At 40.1% G+C, this 27,218-nt stretch overlaps 2 protein-coding genes and 1 long non-coding RNA gene across 16 annotated transcripts in view; 2 read left to right on the top strand and 1 right to left on the bottom strand.

Annotated features, from left to right (window-relative positions):
- The window catches only part of topaz1 (testis and ovary specific TOPAZ 1), a 17,605-nt gene extending 15,555 nt beyond the window's left edge, over positions 1 to 2,050 (top strand). For 5 of the 13 annotated variants that reach the window (XM_087296057.1, XM_087296047.1, XM_087296051.1 and 2 more), the window contains exon 19: positions 804 to 2,050. In XM_087296057.1, the coding sequence (XP_087152183.1) occupies positions 804 to 1,014 (211 nt within the window). In that variant the 3' untranslated portion in view covers positions 1,015 to 2,050. Of the gene's footprint in view, positions 1 to 167 lie in introns of all 13 variants that reach the window. The other 8 variants (XM_087296049.1, XM_087296054.1, XM_087296056.1 and 5 more) reach the window with 3 other exon arrangements.
- A 2,127-nt stretch (positions 2,051 to 4,177) lies between these two features.
- Positions 4,178 to 10,706, top strand: si:ch1073-376c22.1. 2 transcript variants are annotated; one of them, NM_001130075.2, is made up of 6 exons: positions 4,178 to 4,214; positions 4,286 to 4,360; positions 6,005 to 6,260; positions 6,783 to 6,925; positions 7,847 to 8,153; positions 8,827 to 9,294. In NM_001130075.2, the coding sequence occupies exons 2-6, from the start codon at positions 4,300 to 4,302 to the stop codon at positions 8,978 to 8,980; spliced, it is 921 nt and encodes a 306-aa protein (NP_001123547.2). In that variant the 5' UTR covers positions 4,178 to 4,214; positions 4,286 to 4,299; the 3' UTR covers positions 8,981 to 9,294. The 2 variants fall into 2 exon arrangements, with proteins under 2 accessions (NP_001123547.2, XP_087149835.1); XM_087293709.1 differs by lacking the exon at positions 4,178 to 4,214 and having other exon boundaries at positions 4,221 to 4,360; positions 8,827 to 10,706.
- A 6,987-nt stretch (positions 10,707 to 17,693) lies between these two features.
- LOC147832692 (uncharacterized) overlaps positions 17,694 to 27,218 on the bottom strand; it is a 41,986-nt gene continuing 32,461 nt past the window's right edge. The window contains exon 3 of the long non-coding RNA XR_015517264.2: positions 17,694 to 18,379. This is a non-coding gene — a long non-coding RNA (uncharacterized LOC147832692). The remainder of the gene's footprint in view (positions 18,380 to 27,218) is intronic.

Raw genomic sequence — 27,218 nt, forward strand, 5'->3', positions numbered from 1 at the left:
GTGTACTCTAATAAGCTTTAGTTGTTAAGAGTACAAGTTCAGCTGCGGTTCCTGCTTCCGCTCACACTTCCCCCACACTACTGAGTCCTGCACACTAGTGTGATGAGGAGAACACACTGCAGAGGACACGGTGTGTGTATGAGCTGATCCACATCATCCCCCTGCAGGCTCCGCTGCTGCACCATCCCAACACTGAACTGAACACAGGAGAGGAGGAACGGCCCATTCCCATCCTGACATGAGCTGAACACACAGCAGAGATGAGGAGCTGCAGATGTACAGGAGCCTCGTCTACACTGTGTGCATATGAAGATCAGCTTCATCATCAATAATGGCCATCAGAACAGGAGAACACACAAGAAGAGGAGATAAAGGCCAGCCATCAGTCACTGTGCACACACACACACTCATATATCAGCTGATCTCTGCGCTCAGCCAAAACACCTGATCTGAGAACAGGAGGAGATTCAGAAAAGCAGAGAGAGAGCAGAGGAGCTCAAGACCACCATCAACACCTGTAGTGAGATCAGACCCAGCGGGAGACCCTTCAGCAACTGTCTGACCTGCGCTGCTCTCACCTGGGGAGCTGTGCTCACACACCTGCTGCCTGCTGGAGCTCACACACACACACACACACACTGCAGCGCAGGCCAGCGAGTGTGTGGTCACGTGATGTGTATCTGTGAATGGTGCAGCAGAATGACTGTTCACACTGTTTCTACAGTGATGTGTGTGTGTGTGTGCGTGTGTGTGTGTGTGTTGAGTCGGATCTGGTTAAGGAGTGTGTCTGTGGTGTGTTTTAGGCAGGCGGGGGTGGAGAACGTGACGGAGAGTGTGTATTTGGCTGCCGGCTGTCGACTTCTGTCTGCCGCTCTGATTCCGAACCCCAAACTGAGCATCCGCTACACCGCAGTCAACCAGCAGCAGGAGCAGCTCTTCACACTGGACAGAGCCTCCGCACACAAGTGGATCCTGCAGAACAGCTGCTGGGCACTGGAGGTCTGGGCAAGCTAACACACACACACACACAGAGAGATGCATACATATATACATGCGCACAGATACAGATGCACATGCACTCACAACACAGGAATACACTCATGCACAAACCTATGCACATATGCATACTCACACTCGCATGCATACTGACTTATACACAAACATACACACACACACATGCATACATGCACACAACACATGAATGCATGTTTACTTATGCACATGCATACTCACAAATACACATGCATGCTAGCTTATGCACAAACATACACACATTCACACCCACACATGCATACTCATACACACACTCATTTACACACATATGCATGCTCGCCTATGCACAAACACACACACATTCATAAACACACCAGATTCATACACAGACATGCACAAACACACACACACTCATGCATACAAATACATGCGCACACACACACACTAATCTGGGGTTAATGGATATGTTTGGTCCAGTTTCAGCTGTCAGACATCTCGAGTCTGCTCGCAGTATCTGTGTGTTGTTAGTTTCTCTCTCTGTGTTACACACCGCTCCCTGAAGGACGACACCGTCTGGTTTTGAGTTAAACTGAAGAATAAACGTTTGAGATTTAGTTTCATGTTCTTAACCACTGATAAAATCCCAGAATTCAAGAAATCCAGAAACTCTCAGCTGACACTGAAGCACTGAAACCCCTCTGAGAACGTGGAGCACTTGTCTAGAATAATGTGTGTTTAATGTGTGCATAACCGGTCTTGTGTACTGTAGACTCAGATGAAGGCATGTGACGACACACACACACACACACACACACACACACACAGGGTTACTAGACTCTGGTAAACACAGGTGTTTGTGCTGAAAGTGTGTGAAGGTGACTCTGAAAGGCACGTGTGTGTGTGTGTGTGTGTGTGTGTGTGTGTGTGTGTGTGTGTGTGTGTGTGTGTGTGTTGATATGAAGGACAGTCCATCACTGCTTCTGATTCTCTGTTGCACATTTCAGTTTGTTCTCTTTGACTGGAAATAATTGCTAATAAATTGAAAATTAATACTAAATCAGATTGGAGTCGCTTTTCATTTGCTCAGATCAGCAGTGCAGTGCAGTTCTGGATATAGTCAGATTTTGCTGGAGCTGTTCTTCATTGTAAAGGAATGACTGATGTTGAAGATAACCGTTCATGTTTCGACACTAGATTAGCATTTACACTACAGTTCATAATTAAACTGAGGTGAAGCGGGGCGACACGGTGGCTCAGTGGTCAGCACTGTGGCCTCACAGCAAGAGTCCCGGCTGGGTCAGTAGTCATTTCTGTGTGGAGTTTGCATGTTCTCCTTGTGTTGGCGTGGGTTTTCCAGTGTGCCCCCACAGTCCAAACACATGCACTATAGGGGAACTGATCAACTATACTGGCCATAGTGTATGAGTGTGTATGGGTGTTCCCCAGTACTGGGTTGCAGCTGGAAGGGCATCTGCTGTGTAAAACACATGCTGGAATAGTTGGCAGTTCATTCCGCTGTGGAATCCTCTGAAATAGAGACTAAGCCAAAGGAAAATGAAATGAAAGGTAGGCCATCCATTATAAATGGTTCAATGTTTATGTTATAAAGCAGGGGTGTCTAAACTCGGTCCTGGGGGGCCAGTGTCCTGAGTTCATCTCCAACCCTAATTCAGACACACCTGAACCAGCTAATTAAGCTCTTTCTAGATATACTGGAAACTTCCTAACAGGTGTGTTGAAGCGAGTTGGAGCTCAACTCTGCAGGACAGCGGCCCTCCAGGACTGAGTTTAGACACCCCTGATGTATTGAGTAGGAATCCAGACGGAATCTGCGGACATTTTTTGCTGTTTCTGCGCAGAATTTTGTTAAAGATCTGCAGATTTATGTGGAATGATTTTGGGAGTATCATAACTAAAACCTGAATATATGAAATAGATAGTAATACCTTTTAACTTGTATTCAATGTTTTAATACAGTCCCAATTAAATCCACTTATTCAGTAAACAAAGCAAATCTCTCATATAATATCTCTGCTAAAGGACAGAACTAATGACTTTACACACTGTATTGTAAATAAAACATGAATATTTTCATATTAGTCATAATAATTATTGTAATTAAGTAAAAAACTGAATAAATATAAATTTACACAGGTAAATAAATAGAATTAATGATGGATTAATTCTGCATGTACAGATTCCGTGTGGGCCTGTGTAATTAACACATAATGTCAAATATTTGCATGATTTCTGAGTCTGATGCTTTACATTTTATGCAGTTTAAATAATTTATCTACAATCATGCTAGTTATTTTCCCAGTACTGGGTTGCAGCTGATAGGGCATCCGCTGTGTAAAACAAATGCTGGAATAGTTGGCGGTTCATTCCACTGTGGCGACCCCTGATTAATAAAGGAACTAAGCCGAAAAGAAAATGAATGAATGTTTAGTTATTTAATTACATGAATTAAATCAGATTCTGAAGTTATTTTAATGCAATATTTGTTGAATTGTGTGTGTGTGTGTGTGTGTGTGTGTGTGTGTGTGTTATAGAGGTAAGTCCACTAGAACTCTAATGTGTGTGTTTGTTGTAAAATAAGCACATGATGTGATCAGGGTAATGCAGCAGACTGAATGGACTAATCAGATGAAGCCGAGAGCAACAGAAGCAAAACTACACTCAATACAGAGGATCCTCAAACAACCTGAACATCACAGTCACGCTGATGTGGAGATAAGGTGATGCGCAGCAGCGTATTTCAGGACTCATCATCAATGCAGAAGTGTCACAACCAAACCTACGCCCCGTCTGTGTGTGTGTGTGTGTGTGTGTGTGTGTGTGGAGTTGTGTTTATGGTGTTTGTGTATAGAGTTAATGTACGGTTTGTATTGTGTGTTTGATTGTCTATGTAATGTGTGTGTATAGATTGTTTGTGTGTCAGAGTGTGTTTTGTGTAGTGTGTATAAGTGTGTGTGTTTGCATATGTTTGTATGGAGTGTGTATATATGGAATGTGTGTTTGAGTGTGTGTATGTATGGAGTGTGTACCCATCTGCACACTGATCTCTGACTGGTGTTAATTTTAACAGTGTCAGAATCTTGTGTGTGTGTGTGTGTGTGTGTTTGCTCAATCAGCATGACTTGTGTATCAGTATATCTAATAAACACACCCTGAGCTGGAGTTGTGCAGCTCAGATCAGACGGAGAGCAGACGACACCGCAGTGAGTACTGACACTGAACTCTTACTATAGTAAACCTTCATCAGATGCTGTGTAAGTGTGTGTGTGTATAGGGATGACGGTGGTGATGCTGGCTGTGCTGCTGCTGCTGGTGTGTGTGTGTGACTCTACAGCCTTCAGACTCACAGGTACAGCAATGCTTAATGTGTTACTATATTGAGTTTCAACACTAAACAGTCATTAGTTGTGTTATTAAATGACTCGTTATGGTGAGTGGTTTAATGTGAATATGTAAATTAGTTTATTAAAAGCTAAATAATTCAACTGGAAGGTCACTCACTTTTCATTTTCTTAAAGTCTCACATTACTCGTTACTTAGAAGAGTCATAATATTACACAACTCCAACACTGATGAGCGCTGTAATGATGCGCATGAAACAGTGTTCAGGCACCAGGGTAAAGCTGAGGTAAACAGTATTATCTGCTGTCAGAAATTGCTGCATGAAGAAATAAAAGAGACACGTCAGACATGACCACATCAGATGCAGAGAGCGATCATTTCTGGCTGAAGAATGCTGCAACACTACTGAATCTACATCAACACTGCTGAATCCTGCCCTGATCAGCGTCTACATGTGGTGCAGAACAAATCATAACTATTAACAACACTGCATACAGCCAGATAATGCACAACAGCAAACAACTCACTGCCAGCGGTTAGAGATTACATCAGTTCCTTTTAGAAATGCACAGATGACTCTTATGAATCAGTTCTTTTAGCTGACTCATACGAATCGATTACTTTCATAGAAGCACACAGTTGACTCTTATGAATCCATTTTTTTTTTCATTCAGAGTTGACTATGAATCAGTTCTTTTTAGAAATGCACACAATTGACTCCTATGAATCAGTTCATTTAGTTGACTCTTACGTATTGGTTATATTCATAGAAGCACACAGTTGACTCTTATGAATCATTCTTGGTTAAATGCACATATTTGACTTATGAATCAGTTCTTTTTAGGAAAGCACACAGTTGACTCCTATGAATCAGTTCATTTAGTTGACTCTTACGTATTGGTTATATTCATAGAAGCACACAGTTGACTCTTATGAATCATTCTTGGTTAAATGCACATAGTTGACTTACGAATCAGTTCTTTTTAGGAAAGCACACAGTTGACTCCTATGAATCAGTTCATTTAGTTGATTTTTACATAGCGGTTGTATTCATAGAAGCACACAGTTGACTCTTATGAATAATGTTTTATTGCACGCAGTTACGACTCTTACGAATCGGTTATTTTCATAGAAGCACACAGTTGACTCTTATGAATAATTTTTTAAATGCACAGTTGACTCCCATGAATCAGTTTTTTTAATGCAGACAGTAGACTCTTATGAATCAGATCTTTTGGTTGACTCTTACGAATCGGTTATTTTTATAGAAACACACAGTTGACTAATGAATCTTTTTTTTTTTTAAATGCACAGTTTACTTTATGAATCAGCTCTTTTTAGAAATGCACACAATTGACTCAGATTCATAGGACTTTAAAAAAAAGATTCATAAGTTCTTTCAGTTGACTTATGAATATTTTTTGTTTATAGAAGCACACAGTTGACTCTTGAAGCAGTTCTTATTAGAGAAACACAGTTGACTCTTGAAGCAGTTCGTTTAGTTGATTCTTATAAAGCGATTCTTTTAGAGAAGCAAACAGTTGACTTATATCAATCAGTTTATTATTATTATGAATGAGTTGTGACTAATACTGGGCTGTTTGTGCTTGATGTTGTGACTAATACTGGGCTGTTTGTGCTTGATGTTCAGGAAACATCGCTCTGAGAGCTAAAACCCATCAGTCCGCTGACCCGCTGAACGGAGACTCCGCATGGAGAGCAGTGGCTGGAGATGGAGATCGGTCCTGCAGCTCCATCAGCTCGAAGAGAAGCCCCTGGTGGAGAGTTTCTCTAGCACAGACCTACAGAATCGCCAAAATCTCCATCAGCACCGGCACTGAGGGCATCAGCGGGGCCGAGATCCGCATCGGCAGCAGTCTGGAGGAGGACGGAAACCACAACCAGCTGTACGCCAGCTTCAGCTCAGTCATAGTCATGGATGAGTTCGTGTGGTGGTAGCCGGGTTTAGCTATTGGGCTGGATTACAGATTCTACTTTATAAGTGCTCATAAACCGCTCCGATCTTAATAATAGGCAGGTCATCCGCCAGCAGTGAAGGATGTAGTGAATTGTAATTTAAACTAAACCAAACGACTGCCTTACTAACTATTCATACAGCAGATAATTAGGTTTGATCGTTTACTTCAGTAATTTGGCATCAAATGTGGTCTGGGAGAGTTCATCTGCTCTGCTGTTGAGTGTGTGTGTGTGTGTGTGTGTGCATGGTGTACAGTGTGTTATTTGGGGTGCAGTGTATGGGAATTAGGTGTTAAACACACTGTATGAAAATAAACAGCATCTATTATTATTATTATTATTGAACTGGGCATTACAGTAAAGTGTGAGTGACTGGGGGAAACAGGCGAGTGTGGGGGGCTCTGGGCAGGGTGGGCAGGTGTGTTCCTGACGTCAGTGTCGGTGTTTTTCAGGGTGAGAGTGTTCTCTGTGCGGCCGGGGAAAGCTCAGGTGTTTAAGTTCAGGCCTGTGGAGGGACGCTTCATCAGTGTGATTTTACCAGGAGTGGACCGTGTGCTGAATCTGTGTGAGGTGGAGGTGTTCGCGCTCGCTGAAGGTAAATCACACACACACACACACACAGATCATGACACACATTCATTAGTTTTCTGACAAGAGGAAAACAGCCTAAAATAGGGGACCAAAAAACAATATGGTTTGGTATGCTCTTATGAACTGGCTCTTCTCAGTGATTCAGAAACAATCTGAGCAAACTAAATAAGCAGCTAGATGATTCTGATTCACAAACAAAAAACTCTCATGAACCAGTTCTTTTAAGTGACTCAGAAACAAAAAAGCAGTAAGATGACTGATTCACAAACAAATGACTCTTTTGAACCAGTTCTTTCCAGTGATTCAAAAACAATGCAGCTAGATGATTCTGACTCACAAACAAATGATGCTTACAAATCGGTTCTTTCCAATGATTCAGAAACACACAGGACAGTTAGAGGATTCTGATTCACAAACAAATGACTCTTATGAACCGTTTCTTACCAGTGATTTAGATACAATGCAAGCAGCTAAATGATTCTGATTCACAAACAAATGACTCATGAATTGGTTCCTTCCAATGATTCAGAACGACACAGAGCAGCTAGAGGATTCTGATTCACAAACAAGTGGCTCATGCGAACTGGTTCTTCCCAGTGATTCAGAAACAAAGCAGCTAGAGCACTGGTGTGAATTCCAGCTCCTGGAGGGCCGCAGCTCTGCACAGTTTAGTTCCAGCTTTACTTCAGCACACTCACCTGTAGGTTTCAACCAAGCCTGAAGAACCCCATTCAGTTGATCAGGTGTGTTTAATCAGGGTTAAAACTAAGAGCTGCGGCCCTGAGTTTGACACCTGTGAGCAAGATGATTCTGATTCACAAACAAACGATTCCTATGAACTGATTCTTTTTATGGATTTAACAGCACACAAGCTTGTGTTTGTGTCAGTAAAGCTGTGTGTGTGTGTGTGTGTTTCCTCCCTCAGACTCTAACTCAGACTCAGAGCTGGTGAATGTGGCAGTATCGGGTCGAGCCACTCAGTCCAGCACGCGTCTGGGTTCTGCTGCGTGTCTCAGTCTGCCACAGAACGCCATCGACGGGAACCGGCAGTACGACCCGTCCCGCGGCTCATGTGCGCAGACAGACACCGAGAGCGCCCCCTGGTGGAGGCTGGACCTGCTGCGGACACACACCATCACTGCAGTGGCTCTGACCCGCGGAGACCAGGACGTCAGCGGCGCGAGGGTGACCATCGGGGACTCGCTGCAGGACGAGGGACGAGCAAACCCGCTGTAGGAGACACACCATACTAGCCTGACATCTGAACTCAGCACTATCTAGACGAGCACAAAGCATTGTCCTAAACAAGTGAAAATGAAGAGAGTTTATTATTAAACCAAGCTGAATAACCCCACAGTGGAGGAAGAGACACAATGCTGCTCTACAGAGGACACAGGGGCAGTTTTCCTGCAGCCGGCACATTATTTTGCTTGTTTTTAGGAGAAATTTTCTTCATTTTGAGTCATTATTTCTGAAAATAAGACTATTGTGCTGCTCCAGAAAATACTAAGGGCTGCAACTGACGATTATTTTAATAATCAATTAATCTGTCAACACCCAGGAAAACACAAACACACACATTCATACACTCACACTCATACACTAGTGCCAGTGTAGTTGATCAGTTCCCCTATAGCGCATGTGTTTGGACTGTGGGGGAAACCGGAGCACCCGGAGGAAACCCACACCAACACGGGGAGAACATGCAAACTCCACACAGAAACACCAACTGACCCAGCCGAGACTCAAACCAGAGACCTTCTTGCTGTGAGGCTATTGTGCTACCCACTGCACCACTAGCATAATACTCCATGCTTCCTCAGCCACTCACTCTGTGCAGACGGATATTGTGCAGCTCTATACCTGATGCGTGTGTGTGTGTGTGTGTGTGTGTGTGTGTTTCAGGTGTGTGTCCGTGTCCTTCATCCCTGCTGGAGGAACAGGCCGCTTCAGGTGTGTTCCTGCTCTCCGGGGCCGATACGTGACTGTGGCTCTGGCTGGAGTAAACAGGACCCTGAGCCTGTGTGAGGTGGAGGTGTTCGGGGTGCCTGATCAGTAACATCCAGACATCAGCAGCGCTCCATATTTACTGGCTCCTGTTTTCATTTCTGCTTGTGTTGCATTATGGGATCTTGATCTTTCTTCCAACAACTTTTAACCTTAAACAGTGTGTGAAAGTGTGTGTCCTGCACATGTGTGATAGTGTGCAGTGCTCTATTGTGTGTGTGTTGTGTCATAGATATATACACTAGATATCGCATAGGGACCCTGAGCATGCGTCAATAGCGCCGCCATATTGGTACAGTGCTCTCAGGACAAGTGTCATTCAACCGCACTAGTCAAGACAGTGTTATTACGTGAAGATGCGGGACTTTAGCGCTGTCTACGGGTGTAGTAACGAGCAAACAAAGAAAACAAAGCACAAAGGCAGAACATTTCATAGATAATATCAAGTTTTTTCTGTTTTTGTATGTTCTGAACGTTTGTGCTAATCAGGTCACGTTATTGATGATAACAGTCTCTTACTGCATTCAGCATACGGCAAAGCAGCTCCAACTCACACTAAACACTCGGCTAATGCTGGTTTTGTTGAATAAAATCAGCAAACAATGCAAAAGAAACATGACAACGAGATGCTGCGCTGCCAGAAACTGGTATTGTCGGCTTGTGAAAGAGTCGTTCGGGGGATTCATTCACAAGCGAATCGCTCTCTCCGTCAGTATGAGCAGTGAAAGCAGGAGAGGAGCTGTGTTTCAGGACATGATGAGATCAGATTTAACAGGGAGGGTGGATAATACATTTCTGTACACACAAACACAAGCATTATGTCAGGAATGCCCGTGCGGTCACTGATCCATCAATGTAGAAAAGTGATGTCAAATTATAATTTTCTTAATTAGAAAAAAAAATGACATACTAACATCCAGGAAAACTCCCGATCACAGATATATGTGTATATGTGTATATCTCTGGCTTTGCATGGCCACAGTCCTCCACTGTACCTTGGTCCCGCATTCAGTTCAAAGGAGCGCTACCCTGTAGCAAGATGGCGGCGCTATTGACGCATTCCGTCCAATAGACAACAACAGGCCAGGCAACATCTAGTGTATATATCGATGGTGTTGTGTATTACGCTACAGAAGCCTCGTGGTAAACTGCAGCACATTCACTGATACTCTACACACTCATTCCTCTGCAGATGATCTCTTATATTATTTTAAACTGCTAGAAGTCTCTCTGGTAAACTGTAGAGTTGACTTTACAACATCAGCAGTGGACAGAGCAGATCAACATCCCATAAAGCACTTCACCATCATAAATAAACACTTGACTAAATCTGGAAACTGCTGTGTTTAACAGTGAACAAACACAAATAACAGCGACGCTATTGACATTATTATAATAAACAGCAGAAAGCAGTCGCTCTGCAGACCTGAAGAGTGTTCATGACCACATGACCAGCAGAACAACATCATGAGGGAAGATCAGTTCACATCATCCCTGACCCAGACCTCCAATCATCAGTGGAAGAGAACGAGAGCTGAGGCCTGGAGACAGAGATGTTCAATCTGTTCCACAACAGCTGTTTAACTGAGAGATCCACTTTACTTCTCAATATATTAGTTTAATAGCTGATTTATTGTGTCTGTCCTAATCCTGTGTGTGTGTGTGTGTGTGTGTGTGTGTGTGTGTGTGTGTGTGTGTGTGTGTGTGTGTGTGTGCGTACATGAATGTTCTGCTGCAGTTCCTCTCAGACTCTCAATAAAGCTGCAGACTCTCCACCACTGGGTGTCGCTGTTGTTTAATCTTTACTGAAACACACACACACACACACACTGGTGCTATAACTGCCAGACTACAAAAACACACAGATTCCACTACTGTGTGTGTGTTGAGCAGGAAACACACACACAATGAAACAGATGCACTCAGATACACATGGTCACTCACTTAAACACACATACTCTGTCACACACACATCATCACTCAAATACACTTACAAACACACAATCACACTCAAACATATAGAAATACACACACAAATACGCTTACAAACACACACGCCATCACACCCACTCAAACAAAATACACACGCTCTCACACACTCAAATACAATCATACACACTCACTCTCACACCTTCACACACACAAGCGCAAACAAACAGACACAACCTAACTCAAACACACAAACAGCTGCACTCTTCACATTATTCTCACACACACACACACACAGCTGCAGCAGTGAGGGTCTTCAGAATCTGCTGATGTTCAGATTATTCTCTGTCCAGTAAACAAGACTCTGCTTCTCTTCACACACACACACAGATGATTCTCTCTCTGCAGTAAACAGGACTCTGCTTCTCTTCAGTGTATTGAGAATGACGAGTCTCCATCATGTTAATTGTGTTTTGAGCAGCAGGACGAGAGTGTGTGTGTGTGTGTGTGTGTGTGTGTGTGTTCATCTCAGACACCATCTGCGCTTCATCCTCCAGCTCTTGGATGGGTTTGTGTGCTTGTTCTCAGTCAATGCTCCATCAGTTGGACTACACCACACAGTTTGCAAAAGAATTAAATGTTTTTGATTTATGGTAATATATGCAAATGACATGCAAATGACATACAGTATCATCACAACTGAGTTTCATAGCTCACATGAATAAAATGTCAAACGTGCAACATAGACCCAAACACTGCACAGACAGCAGCTGTCTGTATTCCCTCTGTTGTCTGACAGGGTTTCTGGAGGTCAGCATGTTTGATGTGCAGAGCCGTGTTCTCCCGCTGCAGCATGAACCACGTCACAGTCATGATGTCAGCAAGTGTGCGCTTATACCATGGGGAAATGTGGCGATTACACTATCGATAACACACTCTCTGACAATAGTTTTAGCATTTCTGTGCTGCTAAACAACACAAACACACAGCTATCTTCATCACATCAGGGCTGTCATATTAGCAGGAAAATATCTTTCAGTTTGAGATGCACGAATAGCAGATTACAGCAGCGGAAAACAGTCAGCTTTGTCTTATTGCTTTATATACACTTGTTTTCTTTATACAGTCAGAATTAAAAGCCCTCCTGTTTATTTTCTTTTTAGCAGAGAGCAGATTTCTGCAGCACATTTCTGCACATAATAGTGTTAATAACTCATCTCTAATAACTGATTGATTTTCTCTTCATCATGATGACAGTAAATAATATTAGACTAGATATTCTTCAAGACACTTCTATACAGCTTAAAGTGACATGTAAAGGCTTCACTAGGGTAATTAGGGTGACTAGACAGGTTAAGGGTAATTAAGCAAGTTATTGTATAATGATGGTTTGTTCTGTAGACTATTGAACAAATATAGCTTACAGGGGCTAATAACATTGACCTTAAAATGGTGTTTAAAAAGTAAAAAAAAAAAAAAAAGCTTTTATTGTAGCCGAAATAAAACAAATCAGTCTTTCTCCAAAAGAAAAAATATTATCAGACATACTGTGAACATTTCCTCAATCTGTTCAACATCATTTGTGAAATATTTGGGCCAATAATTCTGATTTCAGCTGTTTATATTTATATTTATTGACTGTGGAAAATTCTGTCTTGTTAGTGTTGTTATGCAGTTTATGAGAAACTGATGTTGACTTTTTTATTAGTATTTATTTATATTATTATGAATTTATTATAGCTATAGTTCTTAGAAAGTAAATTGAAGTCTGAAAAACTCAGCATCAGCCAAGAATATTACAATTACAATATTACAAAGTGCATCTTAAATTCCTCATTATTACTAATCTATGTGTACATTTGTCCTAAAAGCCCATCAACCTGACTCACGATGCCATTTATAATATACAATAATCGCAATATGAACATTTTCCCATATCGTGCAGACATACAGTGTACTCAAGTTTGATTTCAAACTAAATACTTTAGATGAAATAAACAACTTCATAGCATTGCAATCATAATTTGCATATAATATTTTTCTAAATAGGATATACAATTTTTATGTACGTATATTGCTGACAAAAAGGCATCTCTGAAAACACACACACACACAAACACATACACACACACACACACACACACACACACACACAAACACACACACACACAAACACACACACACACACTGCAGTGATGACGACTGATTAATTTCAATTGTCAAAGTCTCCTAATGATATGAAATTAATGCTTTTTAAGTGCAGTTTTTTTATTTTAATAATTAAATTCTAATCACTATTTTGTTATTGAATGTACTACTAAATGTACTATTCTCTGTACATCATCTTTTACTAGTTATTTAAGACACTAGTATTCAGCTTAAAGTGACAGTGTAGTCTATATATTTTACATTTTTTAAATATATAGTGCATCATTGGTAGCATGATCACCTCACAGCAAGAAGGTCTCTGGTTTGAGTCTCGGCTGGGTCAGTTGGTGTTTCTGTGTGGAGTTTGCATGTTCTCCCCGTGTTGGTGTGGGTTTCCTCCGGGTGCTCCGGTTTCCCCCACAGTCCAAACACATGCACTATAGGAGAACTGGGTTGGCTAAATTGTCATTCCGCTGTGGCGACCCCAGATTAATAAAGAAACTAAGCCGAAGAGAAAATGAATGAATGAATGAATGAACGAATATATATATATATATAATTTCTACTCCAGCCAAACTAAAAGAAGTAAGCCTTTTTCAAGAATAAAAATAAATGATCAAATACTGTGAAACTGTTCTCGGGAAATATTTGAAGAATGAATATTTGACAGGAGGTGAATCATTTTTTATTTAACCCTATGCAAGCAAACAACTCTCAGATGGAGCTTTTACAAGCTATTCATCAATGCATGACTTTTTTTTTCTTTTTTTTGGGCAAAATTACGCTTCTTGGAGAATAAATGTGAGTCAGATTCAGTTTTTAATTAATATTGCTGACAAAAAGGCATCTCTGACTGCTTTTGGCAATCTCACATCATTCTCAAACTTTCCAAATTATTATTCGTGCCTAAAAATAAATAAATAAAATGGCTCGAGAGAATCAAATATTCACAACAATGACAATTAAAGTAAGTTAAACTCAAACACTGAAAGAATAAAGTAAGTGTGTGTGAGTGTGTGTAAATCAGCCATTGATTATGGTCACGCTTTATCTTACTGCAGGCAAACTGATTAATATGAATACAAAAATATTGAGGTTTCTGATGTCAGATGGTAGATCTTTACATCAAGAATGTTCACAGAATGCTCTGGCTGCCCCGCCGCTGGCACTCTGAACACTGAATGTGTTTTCTGTCTAGATAAATCAGTGATACGCTGCTTTTGTTGTGAGGATTTGGCTTTAATGTCTCAGTGTTAGTCTCTACATTTGCAGTTAAGGCAGACGTTTACTGGTGCTGGTGTTTATGTTCATATGTGCTCATCACTCGAGCATTACAATCTGATAAACATGCCATAGCAACAATCCCCACATAGAAATCTGATATATGGTAATATATGCAAATCACACATATGACAGACAAGTTCCTGTCTGGATGGAAGTCAATATTATTCACCTGCCAGAGAAATATTTAAATTCTTTTACAAATATTTCCCAAGTGATGCTAAACGAAGACACATTTTAAAACCAATAGTGAGTTTTTAAAACGTTATATGAGATATAAATGTTATATATGGTGTAGAAAAATTATATATTGAATATAAAATGTTATATATAGAGAGTCAAAATGTTATGTGGCATAAAAAAAGTTATATAAAATGTAATATGTGGAAATTAATAATGTTATGTGTTATATAAAAATAATATATGGGACATAAAAATGTTATATAATATATAAATGTTATATATAAATGTAAAATATGGTATACAAAATGTTATATAGGAATTAAAGTGTAAAATGTTATACATTAATCAAATAAAATGTTGCAAATGTTATATATATGTTATATAAATGTCAAATAAAATGTTATATATATATATATATGTTATATATAAAATGTTATTTGGGATTTAAATGGTACATATAAATGTAATATGTAGTATATAAATGTTATATGGAATTTAAAAGTTATTTAAAAATAATTTAAAATTTAATATGTGGAAATTAAAAATGTTATGTTAAATGTAACACGGTTTATAAAAATGTTATATTGCAATTAAAAATGTCTAATATAAATGTAATATATAGTAAATAAAAATGTTATATGAAAATGTCAAATGTGGAAATTAAAAGTGTTTTATAGAAATGAACAATGTTATATAAATGTTATATATACTGCACATGTAATATGGTTTATAAAAGTAATATAAATGCAATATATGATATCTAATAATGTAATATGGTATATTAAAGTTATAAACTGTAAAATGTGGGAAATGTTATATGTATAAGTGTGATGTCTGTGATATAGAGATGTTAGATGTGATCAGGCTGTTTCGTTGTTTTGTGATCATCAGCGACGCCGTGAACTCTAAAACACATCGAGCTCTATTTGTGATGCTCATCTGCCGGCTGAATCTCGACACAATCACACAAACTCAGGGCTTTCTGACCCTCGCTGCAGGAGCAGGAATAATTCCCGGAGCGTATCGATCAGGCCGGAGCTCCACATGTGTGTCTCACAGAGTAATTGAGTCTGCTCTTCATGGCTTCATTACCTGACGGGGTCGCTCTGTTCTCAGGTCAGTCTCCAGTGTGTATAATCTATACAGAAGATCCGTTTATAATGACTGAAGGAGCTGTCGGCGCTGACTCTCACTGACATACAGCACAACCACACACATACAGAAGACAGTTCACATATAACAGTGGGTTCTGCGTCTATGGCTGCATGTTTACTCAATTTACCCATGCATGGTGACCCAATTCTGATGTCTTCTCCCTGTGTGGCACTCTGGACTCACGCAGGTGTCAGCAAAAACAACAACAACATATCGATATTCACCTGTCAATGCAAGCTGCTGATCTAGATGCTTATTCTGTTTCTGAATTAATGGAAAGAACCAGTTCGCGGGAGTCATTTATTTGTGAATCAGAGTCCTCTAGCTGCTCGTTTTGTTTTTGAATCACTGGAAAGAACCAGTTCATAAGAGTCATTTTTGTTTGCAAATCAGAAGCTGCGTCCCAAATGGCACACTATACACTATGCACTCATGCACTATGTACTTATGCACTTACACACTCAACAGGATAGTACATGTATGTAGTGGCGTCCCAAATGGCACACTAATGTTTTTTTTACTAAGCGGAAATTCAAACCGTTTCCCTGATGACATTTGACGGTCGCCAAATCAGTAAAATTAACGACCGACTTATCAAACAATACCTGCCGTGAGTATTGCCGCATTCACCATCGGGAGGCGCAATAATCACTCTCGTAGAAGAATTTTGCTTTCACCATCCAAAATAAATAAAGTTATCCAACATGTGCGTCCGATGGCTCCGCCCCTTCCGCTACGTAAGCAAACTCGCGGTCGTTGAGTGTGTGATGTGTCCATCGTTACACACTTCACTTTAGCGGCTGAATGAGTGCATCATCCGGGTAATTAAAGTGCACTTATTATTTTTAGAGTTTTCAGTGTGAACACACTACTTACACTATTTATACTACAAAATGGCGTAGAATAGTGCATAAGTGTGCGATTTGGGACGCAGCTAGAATCATTTAGCTGCTCATTTTGTTTTTGAATCGCTGGAATAAACCGGTTCGCAAGAGTCATTTGTTTATGAATCAGAGTCATCTAGCAGCTTGTTTTTTCGTTATATCACTGGAATGAAACGGTTCGCAAGAGTCATTTGTTTGTGAATCAGAATCATCTGTCTGCTTGTTTTGTTTTTGAATCACTTGAATGAACCGGTTCGTGAGAGTCATTTGTTTATGAAATAGAATCATCTAGCTGCTCATTTTGTTTTTGAATCACTTGAATGAACCGGTTCGCGAGAGTCATTTGTTTATGAAATAGAATCATCTAGCTGCTCATTTTGTTTTTAAATCACTGGAATGAACCAGTTCATTTGTTTGAGAGCTAAAATCATCTATAGCAGCTTCCTTTTTTTATCAATGAAAAAAAAAACGGTTTGCAAAAGTCATTTGTTTGAATCAGAATCATTCATTTATTTTCATTTGGCTTAGTCTCTGATTATCAGGGGTCGCCACAGCGGAATGAACCACCAACTATTCCAGCATATGTTTTGCGCAGTGGATTTGTTTTTTTGAGCAAGTGATTCTTTTATTCAATCATATATATATATATATATATATATATATATATATATATATATATATATATATATATATATATATATATATATATATATATATTTCTTTTCTTTTTTTTTTTTTTTAAGTAATGAGGTAGATTAAATACAAATACTTACAAAGAGATAAATAACTGAATCAGAATCTTCTGGCTGCTTATTTTGTTTTGATCTACTGAAAAGAACCGGTTCGTGAGAGTCATTTGCTTGTGAATCAGAATCATCCATGGAGGGTTGCTTGGATTCTACCTAAAATATCTATTCAATAATGAAATAATTAAATAAATTGTACGTATTTAACAGATATTTTAGGTAACCCCCATTATAATAATGTTATTTTGACCACTCAGTGTGTTTTCCTCGTGTGTGTTTTCAGTGATGTGATCAGCGAGACTCGTCATGGTTTACAGCTGCTGTTCAGACTCTTCTTCTGTCTCTACATCCTTCATTATTAGTTTGATGAAATGAGAATTACTGAATCAACAAACCCAAGATCCAAACAACAGGAAGAAACAGGCCAATGAGAGTGACGGAGGAAGGAAACTGAAACTGCATTATTGCTGAAAAATCAACAGTCGTAGTGCATCAATAATACATGCAGTATATCTGTGTATTTCTCTGTTCTGAACTCATTCTCCATGTTTTTCCTTCTGTTTCAGTGTTGAACAGGGATGTGTGCAGTGTTTTGGTTGTCCTGTAGAAGTTGTGGGTTTGATTTGCACGAGTCTGGAAGTGTGTTAAAGCAGAAACGGGGGAATCCAGCTCTCTCTCCTGGATAACGGGGTCGATACGGAGGAATCTGCTTTGCAAATGTGTGTCAGCAGGTGTTTACTGTGCATGAAGCCCTCGGCGGCGACACCGCAGCTCAAACAGCCCCGGGCTGAATATAATACCTGCAGAGATCAGCCGGATTCAGCTCTCTCACACACACACACACACACACACACACACACACACACACACACACACACTCCTGGAGAGGAGGAGGAGAAGCAGAGACTATATATTTGTGTATTCAGTTTGTGTTTTGTGTGTGTGTGTGTGTGTGTGTGTGTGTGTGTGTGTGTGTGTGTGTGTGTGTGTGTGTGTGTGTGTGTGTGTGTGTGTGTGTCTTTAAACACTCCGCCCAGCAGATGCAGATGTGTTTGTGTTGAGTTGTTGTAGGATGATGGTCACTGTGAGTTCTGTGCTGTCTGTCAGGTTTTGACATGAGAATTCCTACAGACAAAACACAAAAATACACTCAGCAACAGAGTAGAGGATGAGTTTAGTGTCATCCCACACACACTCAGATTTACCCATTCACAGACTTTCACACACACTCTCAATCACTGTGTGAAAACTCTAATCCAGCAACAAAGACATCAATTATTTAGAAAGAGCCTCATTAATAATGTATTTATTTATAAACACACACACACACACGCGCGCGCTCCTCAGTGTGAATGTTTGCTCATATTGATCAACATCTGCAGTCCTTTCACAGAAATCACTTCTGATTTATCACAATCACAACGATTTGTCACAGAAATCATCTCTGATTGATCACATCACCTGATTTATCACATTAATCAATGATTTGTCACAGATCAGGTGATGTGATCAATCAGAGATGATTTCTGACAAATAATTGTGATTAATGTGATAGATCAGGTGATCTGATCAATCAGAGAATATTTCTATCACATAATCACAATGATTTGTCATAACTCATCTCATGATTGATCACATCACCTGATTTATCACCAAAATCACAACGATTTGTCACTGTAATCACCTTTGATTGATCACATGACCTGATTTATCACCAAAATCACAATGATTTGTCACTGAAATCACCTTTGATTAATTACATGACCTGATTTATCACCAAAATCACAATGATTTGTCACTGAAATCACCTTTGATTGATCACATGACCTGATTTATCACCAAAATCACAATGATTTGTCACTGAAATCACCTTTGATTGATCACATGACCTGATTTATCAGCAAAATCACAATGATTTGTCACTGAAATCACCTTTGATTGATCACATCACCTGATTTATCACCAAAATCACAATGATTTGTCACTGAAATCACCTTTGATTGATCACATCACCTGATTTATCAGCAAAATCACAATGATTTGTCACTGAAATTACCTTTGATTAATTACATGACCTGATTTATTACCAAAATCACAATGATTTGTCACTGAAATCACCTTTGATTGATCACATGACCTGATTTATCACCAAAATCACCATGATTTGTCACAGAAATCACCTTTGATTGATCACATAACCTGATTTATCAGCAAAATCACAATGATTTGTCACTGAAATCACCTTTGATTGATCACATGACCTGATTTATCACCAAAATCACAATGATTTGTCACTGAAATTACCTTTGATTAATTACATGACCTGATTTATTACCAAAATCACAATGATTTGTCACTGAAATCACCTTTGATTGATCACATGACCTGATTTATCACCAAAATCACCATGATTTGTCACTGAAATCACCTTTGATTGATCACATGACCTGATTTATCACCAAAATCACAATGATTTGTCACTGAAATTACCTTTGATTGATCAGATCACCTGATTTATCAGCCAAATCACAATGATTTGTCACAGATTTGTTACAAATCCCCCTGATTCATCACAGAAAGCCCCCTGAAGCGTCTCGCCTTCATCAGCCTGATCTGCAGTTGTCAGTGTTTCTGAGCCCAGTGCAGGGTGAATATTCAGAAACCGTATCAGCAATCACACAAACAGCGAACAGCCTTATAATCAGAACAGATGCAGTGTCCACATCTCCTGTAACCACACACACACTCCTCAGCATCCACAGCAGAGAGAGAGAGAGCATGTGTGTGTGTGTGTGTGTGTGTGTGTGTGTGTGTGTGTGTGTGTGTGTGTGTGTGTGTGTGTGTGTGTGTGTGAGATCTGAGGTGCAGATGCAGTCCTCCCTGCGGCTCCACTGTTTCTGAATCAGACTCCTAATTAAAGCCGGAGGGACACATGCGACACGCAGGAAGAGGAATACATTACCATCAGAAGATGAGGAGGAAGTTCAGAAACACACACTTGTTGTTTGGAGACTTCTGATGTGCAAAACCAGAAGCTGCAAGGGCTCGTCATTGATTCCTCTGCACCTCTGATAACACTTCAGTATCGAGACCAGTGCTCACTATTAACTACTGGCCTATTACACTGCAGAAGTGCTCTTCTTAGAGTTCTTGTCTCGTTTCTAGACCAAATATCTAAAAATACTCAAATCATAAAGCATTTTCTAGACAAGCAAGATTGTTTTCAAGAGATAATGAGTCAAAATGAAGTGAGTTTTTAATTAAAACAAGCAAAATATTCTGACAATGGTGTCTGAAAAGTAATCTTAAGTGTCAAAAGGAAAAACTAGATGATTCAGCTTCCCCCATTGGCAGATTATTTTGCTTGTTTAAAGGAAAACCTCACCTAATCTGGCTGATTATATCTGAAATCAAGACATTTCATATTTCACTCATCTGCAGTATTGTTATTTTGGACGGTTTGTGATGACCTAATGACAGGATTTCGCTCTCAGATGTCCTGCATACAATATTAATGTCATTAACAGGCATTATAATGGAGCGTGCAGAGAAACACACTCCTCAAACCAAACACACTCGGTCCATTTCCTCTGGTTAAGTGAAGAAAATGAAAAGCAGCCTGTGAAAGCGGAGCCCGAGTCATTAGAGGCCTGTCAGTCTGCCTCCTACACTAATATTCAATATTCACCACACAAATCAGCATTATTAATGTTTCAGCTCTTGAAGGACTGCTCTGTGTCTCTGTGAAGTCTCTTTCTAAAGCTGCCCCGAGATGAAGCTCCCCATCCAAATATGTCAAGTTGATGCAAGTTAAAGTGCAAATAGCAGAGAGTGTGTGTGTGTGTGTGTGTGTGTGTGTGTGTGTGTGTGTGTGTGTGTGGGGTCGGCTTCTGTGGCAGCGGTGGCTCTGAACTCTTTGTTTTTGGGTACAAAGTCACGTCTGTGAGTGAAGATGAAAGACAGAATGTGGGCGAAACGGACTTAAGAAAGTCTTAAGAGCAAACTAGAGCAAACTATAGTGAGTGCCAGAGAGGAGCAGTCGGTATATTCACATTTATATCTTCATATATTCACCGATATCTTCATATCTGCGCTTCTGATTTAACTCTCTGTGTGATATTAAACTCTATATTTTACTGTTCTGAGTCGGTTTGATCATGAGAATTGTTTGTTTGCCATAAACGAATATCTTAAAACTTAATTTATATTATATTTGATCAATAACAAAAAATAACATGCGTTAACATATTACAACTGAATATTAGAATATTGACCATGATATTACCACATTTACAGCCTTATATGATACTGATTTTCATAGTCTATTTCATACTATTAAAATTATGATTTCTTGTATATTTACTCAGCAGCATGGTGGTGCAGTGGGTAGCATGATCGCCTCACAGTGTGTTGGCGTGGGTTTCCTCCGGGTGCTCCGGTTTCCCCCACAGTCCAAACACATGCACTATAGGGGAATTGGGTAGGCTAAATTGGCTGTAATGTACGTGAGTGTGTGCAAGAGTGTATGGGTATTTACCAGTGATGGGCTGCAGCCGGAAGGGCGTAAAACTTGTGCTGCATAAGTTGGCGGTTCATTCTGCTGTGGCGACCCAAAATTAATAAAGTGACTAAGCTGAAAAGAAAACGAATGAATGAATGTTTACTCACGCTCAAGTCTTAGGAACAAACTATAGTGAAAGCCAGAGAGGAGCAGTCGGTATATTCACATGCGTATTCATAGATCTTCATTTCTGCATAATTTCACGATCGTTATGATATTAACAACTCTATTTTACTGTTTTCAGTTAGTTCATGAATTATTTGTTGAAAATAAGTCATAAAATTACATTTTAGAACTAAATCCATATTGTTTCCGATCAATAACACAAAATTATTCTTTTTTAAATATTACCATGATTAATCAAGGAGCGTCTTCTAGACAAGTAAAAATATAGTAAAAAAAGGGGATTTTACCTTAAAACAAGTTAAATAATCTGCCAATGGGGTGAACAAAATAATCAACACAGGCTCATTATTGATACGTACCCCTGTATACATTTCTGGTGAGCGACTAATACATCCCAGGAGGTGCTTCTTCTGCTGTTTTGTTTTTGTCAATCCACCAGAGGGCGCTGTGTACGCTTTTACAGATCTCAAATTTCTCTCAGGAGTGCTATTCATGCTTGCTGTTCTCGCTTAAATTTACCAGAGGCCGCTGTTGACTGTCTGATCCCTCGACCAACCCCTTCCCTAAACCCAACCGACAGTGTTATGAAAAGCAATCCAGAAAAAGAAAAGCCCCCGTCTGGCTTTTACCACATTTTCAGATCTTAGCACATTCTCACCCTGATAATTACTTGTTTATTTTATTTTTTTGGTTTTGTTTTACCTGCTTTCTGGAACTGCTCTTTGCCAGACTCGAATCCTGTTGACTCCTCTCTGCAGCTCAAGTCTGCCAACGTAGGCAACGAGCCACAGGACAAACTGGTAACAGCATAAAAGCCGTCCACACAGAGGAAAGCGGTCAGCTGGTAGCATGAAAACAAACAGATGCCCTCGACAGAATCCTAACACCCCATAGCGTTCATTTTAAAGACAAAATGCAGCCATGTAAACCTCTGGATGGGCAATGCGGTGGTGCAGTAGGTAGTGATGTTGCCTCAGTAAGAAAGTCACTGGTTCGAGCCTCGGCTGGGTCAGTTGGCATTTCTGTGTGGAGTTTGCATGTTCTCCCCGTGTTAGCGTGGGTCCAAACACATGCGGTACAGGTGAATTGGGTACGCTAACATTGTTCGTAGTGTGTGTGTGTGTGAATGAGTGCGTATGGATGTTTCCCATTAATGGGTTGCAGCTGGAAGGGCATCCGCTGCGTAAAACATATGCTGGATAAGTTGGTAGTTCAATCCACTGTGGCGACCCCTGAATAATAAAGGGACTAAGCCGAAAAGAAAACAAACAAATGAATGAATATACCTCTGGATGCATAATTTGCACTCTTCAGAAATGTATACAGGGGTACGTTTTCACAACTACTCCTGTTTTTTGTTTGAAATAATTTCGATTCTTTTCCCAGAGAGGATTGCGGGTGGAAGGGCATTCGCTGCATAAAAACTTGCTGGATAAGTTGGCGGTTCATTCCGCTGTGGCGACCCCATATTAATAAAGGGACTAAGCTGACAAGAAAATAAATGAATGAATGAATGAATAAAGTTCAATTCACTCAACCCATTGGCAGATTTTTAGCTTGTTTTAAGGAAAAACTCTTCATTTTGACTCTTTATTTCTGAAAACACAAAACTTATTGCTTGTCTAATAAATGCTTCTTGATTTAAGAGTTTGTAGATAGTTCGACTAGAGTATTTATTGCAGTGTTTAAAGTAAAAATACTACTTTGAGAAAAACAAATGTTTTTAAGTTTACGTATAGACAGTTGTCGTGTTCTTGCGTTGAGGTTATAATCAGAAACATCATTTATTACTTAACCCAATATAAAAAGCCAGCAGTTTCCCTTTCCTTCAGTGCACAGCCAATAATAATCAGCGAAATACAGATTATAGCATCTAGTGTGACTAGTGGCACTGATTCAGTCTGTCTGTCTCTATATGAAGATGAAGATGATGATGATGAGCAGCTGTATATCAGCATTATGAGCTCAGTGTGTTTCTCTCCTACAGAACCGTGTGTGTTCTTCATCTGTCTGCAGTAATAATAATAACACTGTCAGCGTGTGTTCATGCGTGACGCGTTCCTCTCTTCCTGTTTCCTGTGTGCTTTAGGATTATTCAGGTGATTAATGACTGATTTACATGTTGACTTTACCTGATGATCAGCATAAAGACATCATCTCCAGCCTACGATCAATACTGTTCCAGACACACACACACACACACACACACACACACACACACACACACACACACACACACACACACACACACACACACACACACACACACACACACACACACACACACACACACACACACACACACACACACACATTGATTAAAGCTCCTGCGTCTGCTCTTCTCCTCATCAGTAATCTCTGATACAGAAAGACTGGAGTAATAGAGACACATTTGAGTTCATTGCTCAAAATTCTGGCCAAAAATAAAGTTTACAAACATTTGATCAAAGTTTCGACACTTCAACAAGTGAAGCGATTGTGTCTTAGTAAAACAGTATTTCAGTTTGTCTGCTATTGCAATATTGTTATTTCAGATGAATCTCTGCTGAGTAAATGTCCTCTAGAGTATTACCTGCTGTGTTTTAATGCTTTAATTAAGTCTTGATTTAAAATATAGTAACATGTTAGTACAAAAAACTGCTAAATAAAATGTATCTCCTGGGATGTATTTGGTGCTCTTCAGAAATGTATATGGGGTAGGTTTTCAGAATGAGTCTGGGTTGCAAAAAAATATGAACAACTAAAGACAAAATAATGTGCCCTCCATTAAACTGAGCTGTTTTTATTTTGCATTTTCATTTTCCCTCGTTTATTTATGCTCATGCATTAAGGGGCCTCGACCTTTCTTCTCTTACCCTTGAAAAGTTGAACAAAGTGACTTTGATGAATGTGTGTGTGCAAAATACAGCATGAAGTGTCTGTTCACAGGCTCACACGCTTATGACAGCTCTTTTAAACTTCATAAATGTGTATTTTTAGAGCTTGGACGTCTTTATAAATACATTTTTGGCTCATTTAGACTGATGTGCATGCTTTTGTGCTTTTATTCATGCGTGAAAACCACTAAAATATCACTCAAAGTCACTTTGTTAAACTGTAGAGGTGAATTTTCAATATCAGAAGTGGACAGAGCAGAGATCAACATCCTATAATGCAGTTCACCACCGCACATACACACAAAACACTTGAGAATCACTAAATTTGGAAACTGGAATATTTTAAAGTGTTTCTCTTTCCTTCTGTCATTCTCTCTCTCTCCCCTGCTCTTCAGTGTTTGTCTGCAGTTGAGAGCGAGTGGACAGCAGAGATGAAGATGAAGCAGAGGAGATGTGTTGAGGAGACGCAGAGATTGAGGGAATGTGAGTCTGCTTTAATTAAATACGTGTGGTTCGGCTACAGGTGCACATTCAGAAGGCAAGAGACACGCCATCTGCTGCGAGACATGCCAGACATCAAATATTCATGAGCATACACACACACACACACACTCATGCGCTTCAATATGGGCCACACAGATACACACTCACACAGATACACACATCCTGATACCATATACACACACTTCAATATGGGCCATCACCAGCTCACACACACACACACACACACACACACACACACACTATGTGTTTTTTATGCCGGCATATCCACATTACACAAATAAAACCTCACAATTGACCAACTAAAAGCTGCTGTAAAGCCGAAAGCTCTGGATTTTTTAAATTACATATGCGGGTCCAAAACACATGTTTACACTGCTTTTCTCATCTTGCTTAGAGTTTTGTTTCTAGTCCAGATATCCAAATGAATTGAGTCTTTCCTCGCTTAAAACAAGCAAAATAATCTGCCAATAATCTGCCAATAATCTTTGGTCTACTTCAGTTCCTCAAAATAGCAACGTGCCAACAATGTGCCTTAACACACCTCCTCAACACCTCCCTGTGCCTTAACACACACCACAGAGGCACGATTGCATCTGCTGCTCAAACAACTCAGAACACAATGTACAAGTGAGTCCTGCACCAGGGTGAATCTAGGAAAAACACTTGCATTGTGCCGGGTGTATGATCGGGCCCATAATGTGCTGCTGACATAATCATACAGTAAGTCTGACTCCCCATGGACGAACACACTGCCCACTTCCCACAGTGCTGACCACAGAGCTCCAGAAGCCCATTAGAGGAGCTACAGCAGATCCGTCCACATGCAGAGCCATTACAGACATGAAGAGCTGAAACCTGCTGTACAGAGCGCACACACACACACACCTCTATTAGTCTCCATCTCATCTCTGCATATTCCTCGCAATATTCACCGTAGAAAAACATTTCTGTTTTCATGAAGGCTGAACACATTTAGGATGCAACAGTGATCCTTCAGCTGAATTTTGACCCACCAGCTATATAACCCTTTTTACACCACATAAACTCCTCACACACACACACACACACACACAGATACACAGACACACTCCAACACACGAATAATAAGAATCTGCTGCATTACCTTTTAGAAAAGCATTAAAAATAATTTTAATAAACAGAGTAAGTAACAAATAATTTGTTATGTTATATCTTTAAATTAACAGCAACATAACCTCACCAGCCACTTTATTAGGTACACCTGTCCAAATGCTGGTTAACACACTTCTCTAATCAGCCAATCACATGACAGCAGCTCACTGCATTTCGGCATGTAGACATGGTCAACAGGATCTGCTGCAGTTCAAAGTGAGCATCAGAATGGGGAAGAAAGGGGATTTAAGAGACTTTGAACGTGGCATGGTTGTTGCTGCCAGACGGGCTGCTCTGAGTATTTCAGAAACTGCTGATCTACTGGGATTTTCACGCACAACCATCTCTACGGTTTACAGGGAATGCTCCGACAAAGAGGAAATATCCAGTGAGCGGCAGTTCTGTGGGCGCAAATGCCTTGTTGATGAGGCCAGAGGTCAGAGGAGAATGGCCAGACTGGTTCCAGCTGATAGAAAGGCAACAGTAACTCAAATAAGACAACCGAGCTCTGCAGAAGAGCATCTCTGAACACACAACACGTCCAACCTTGAGGCGGATGGGCTACAGCAGCAGAAGAGCACACCGGGTGCCGCTCCTGTCAGCTAAGAACAGGAAACTGAGGCTACAATTCACACAGACTCACCAAAACTGGACAATAGAAGATTGGAGAAACGTTGCTGCTCTGATGAGTCTCCATTTCTGCTGACACATTCAGATGCTCGGCTCACAATTTGGCCTCAACAGCATGAAAGCATGGATCATCCTG

The sequence above is a fragment of the Danio rerio genome, chromosome 19 (genome assembly GCF_052040795.2).
Source record: "Danio rerio strain M-AB ecotype USA chromosome 19, GRCz13ab, whole genome shotgun sequence".
NCBI classification, from domain to species: Eukaryota; Metazoa; Chordata; class Actinopteri; order Cypriniformes; family Danionidae; genus Danio; species Danio rerio.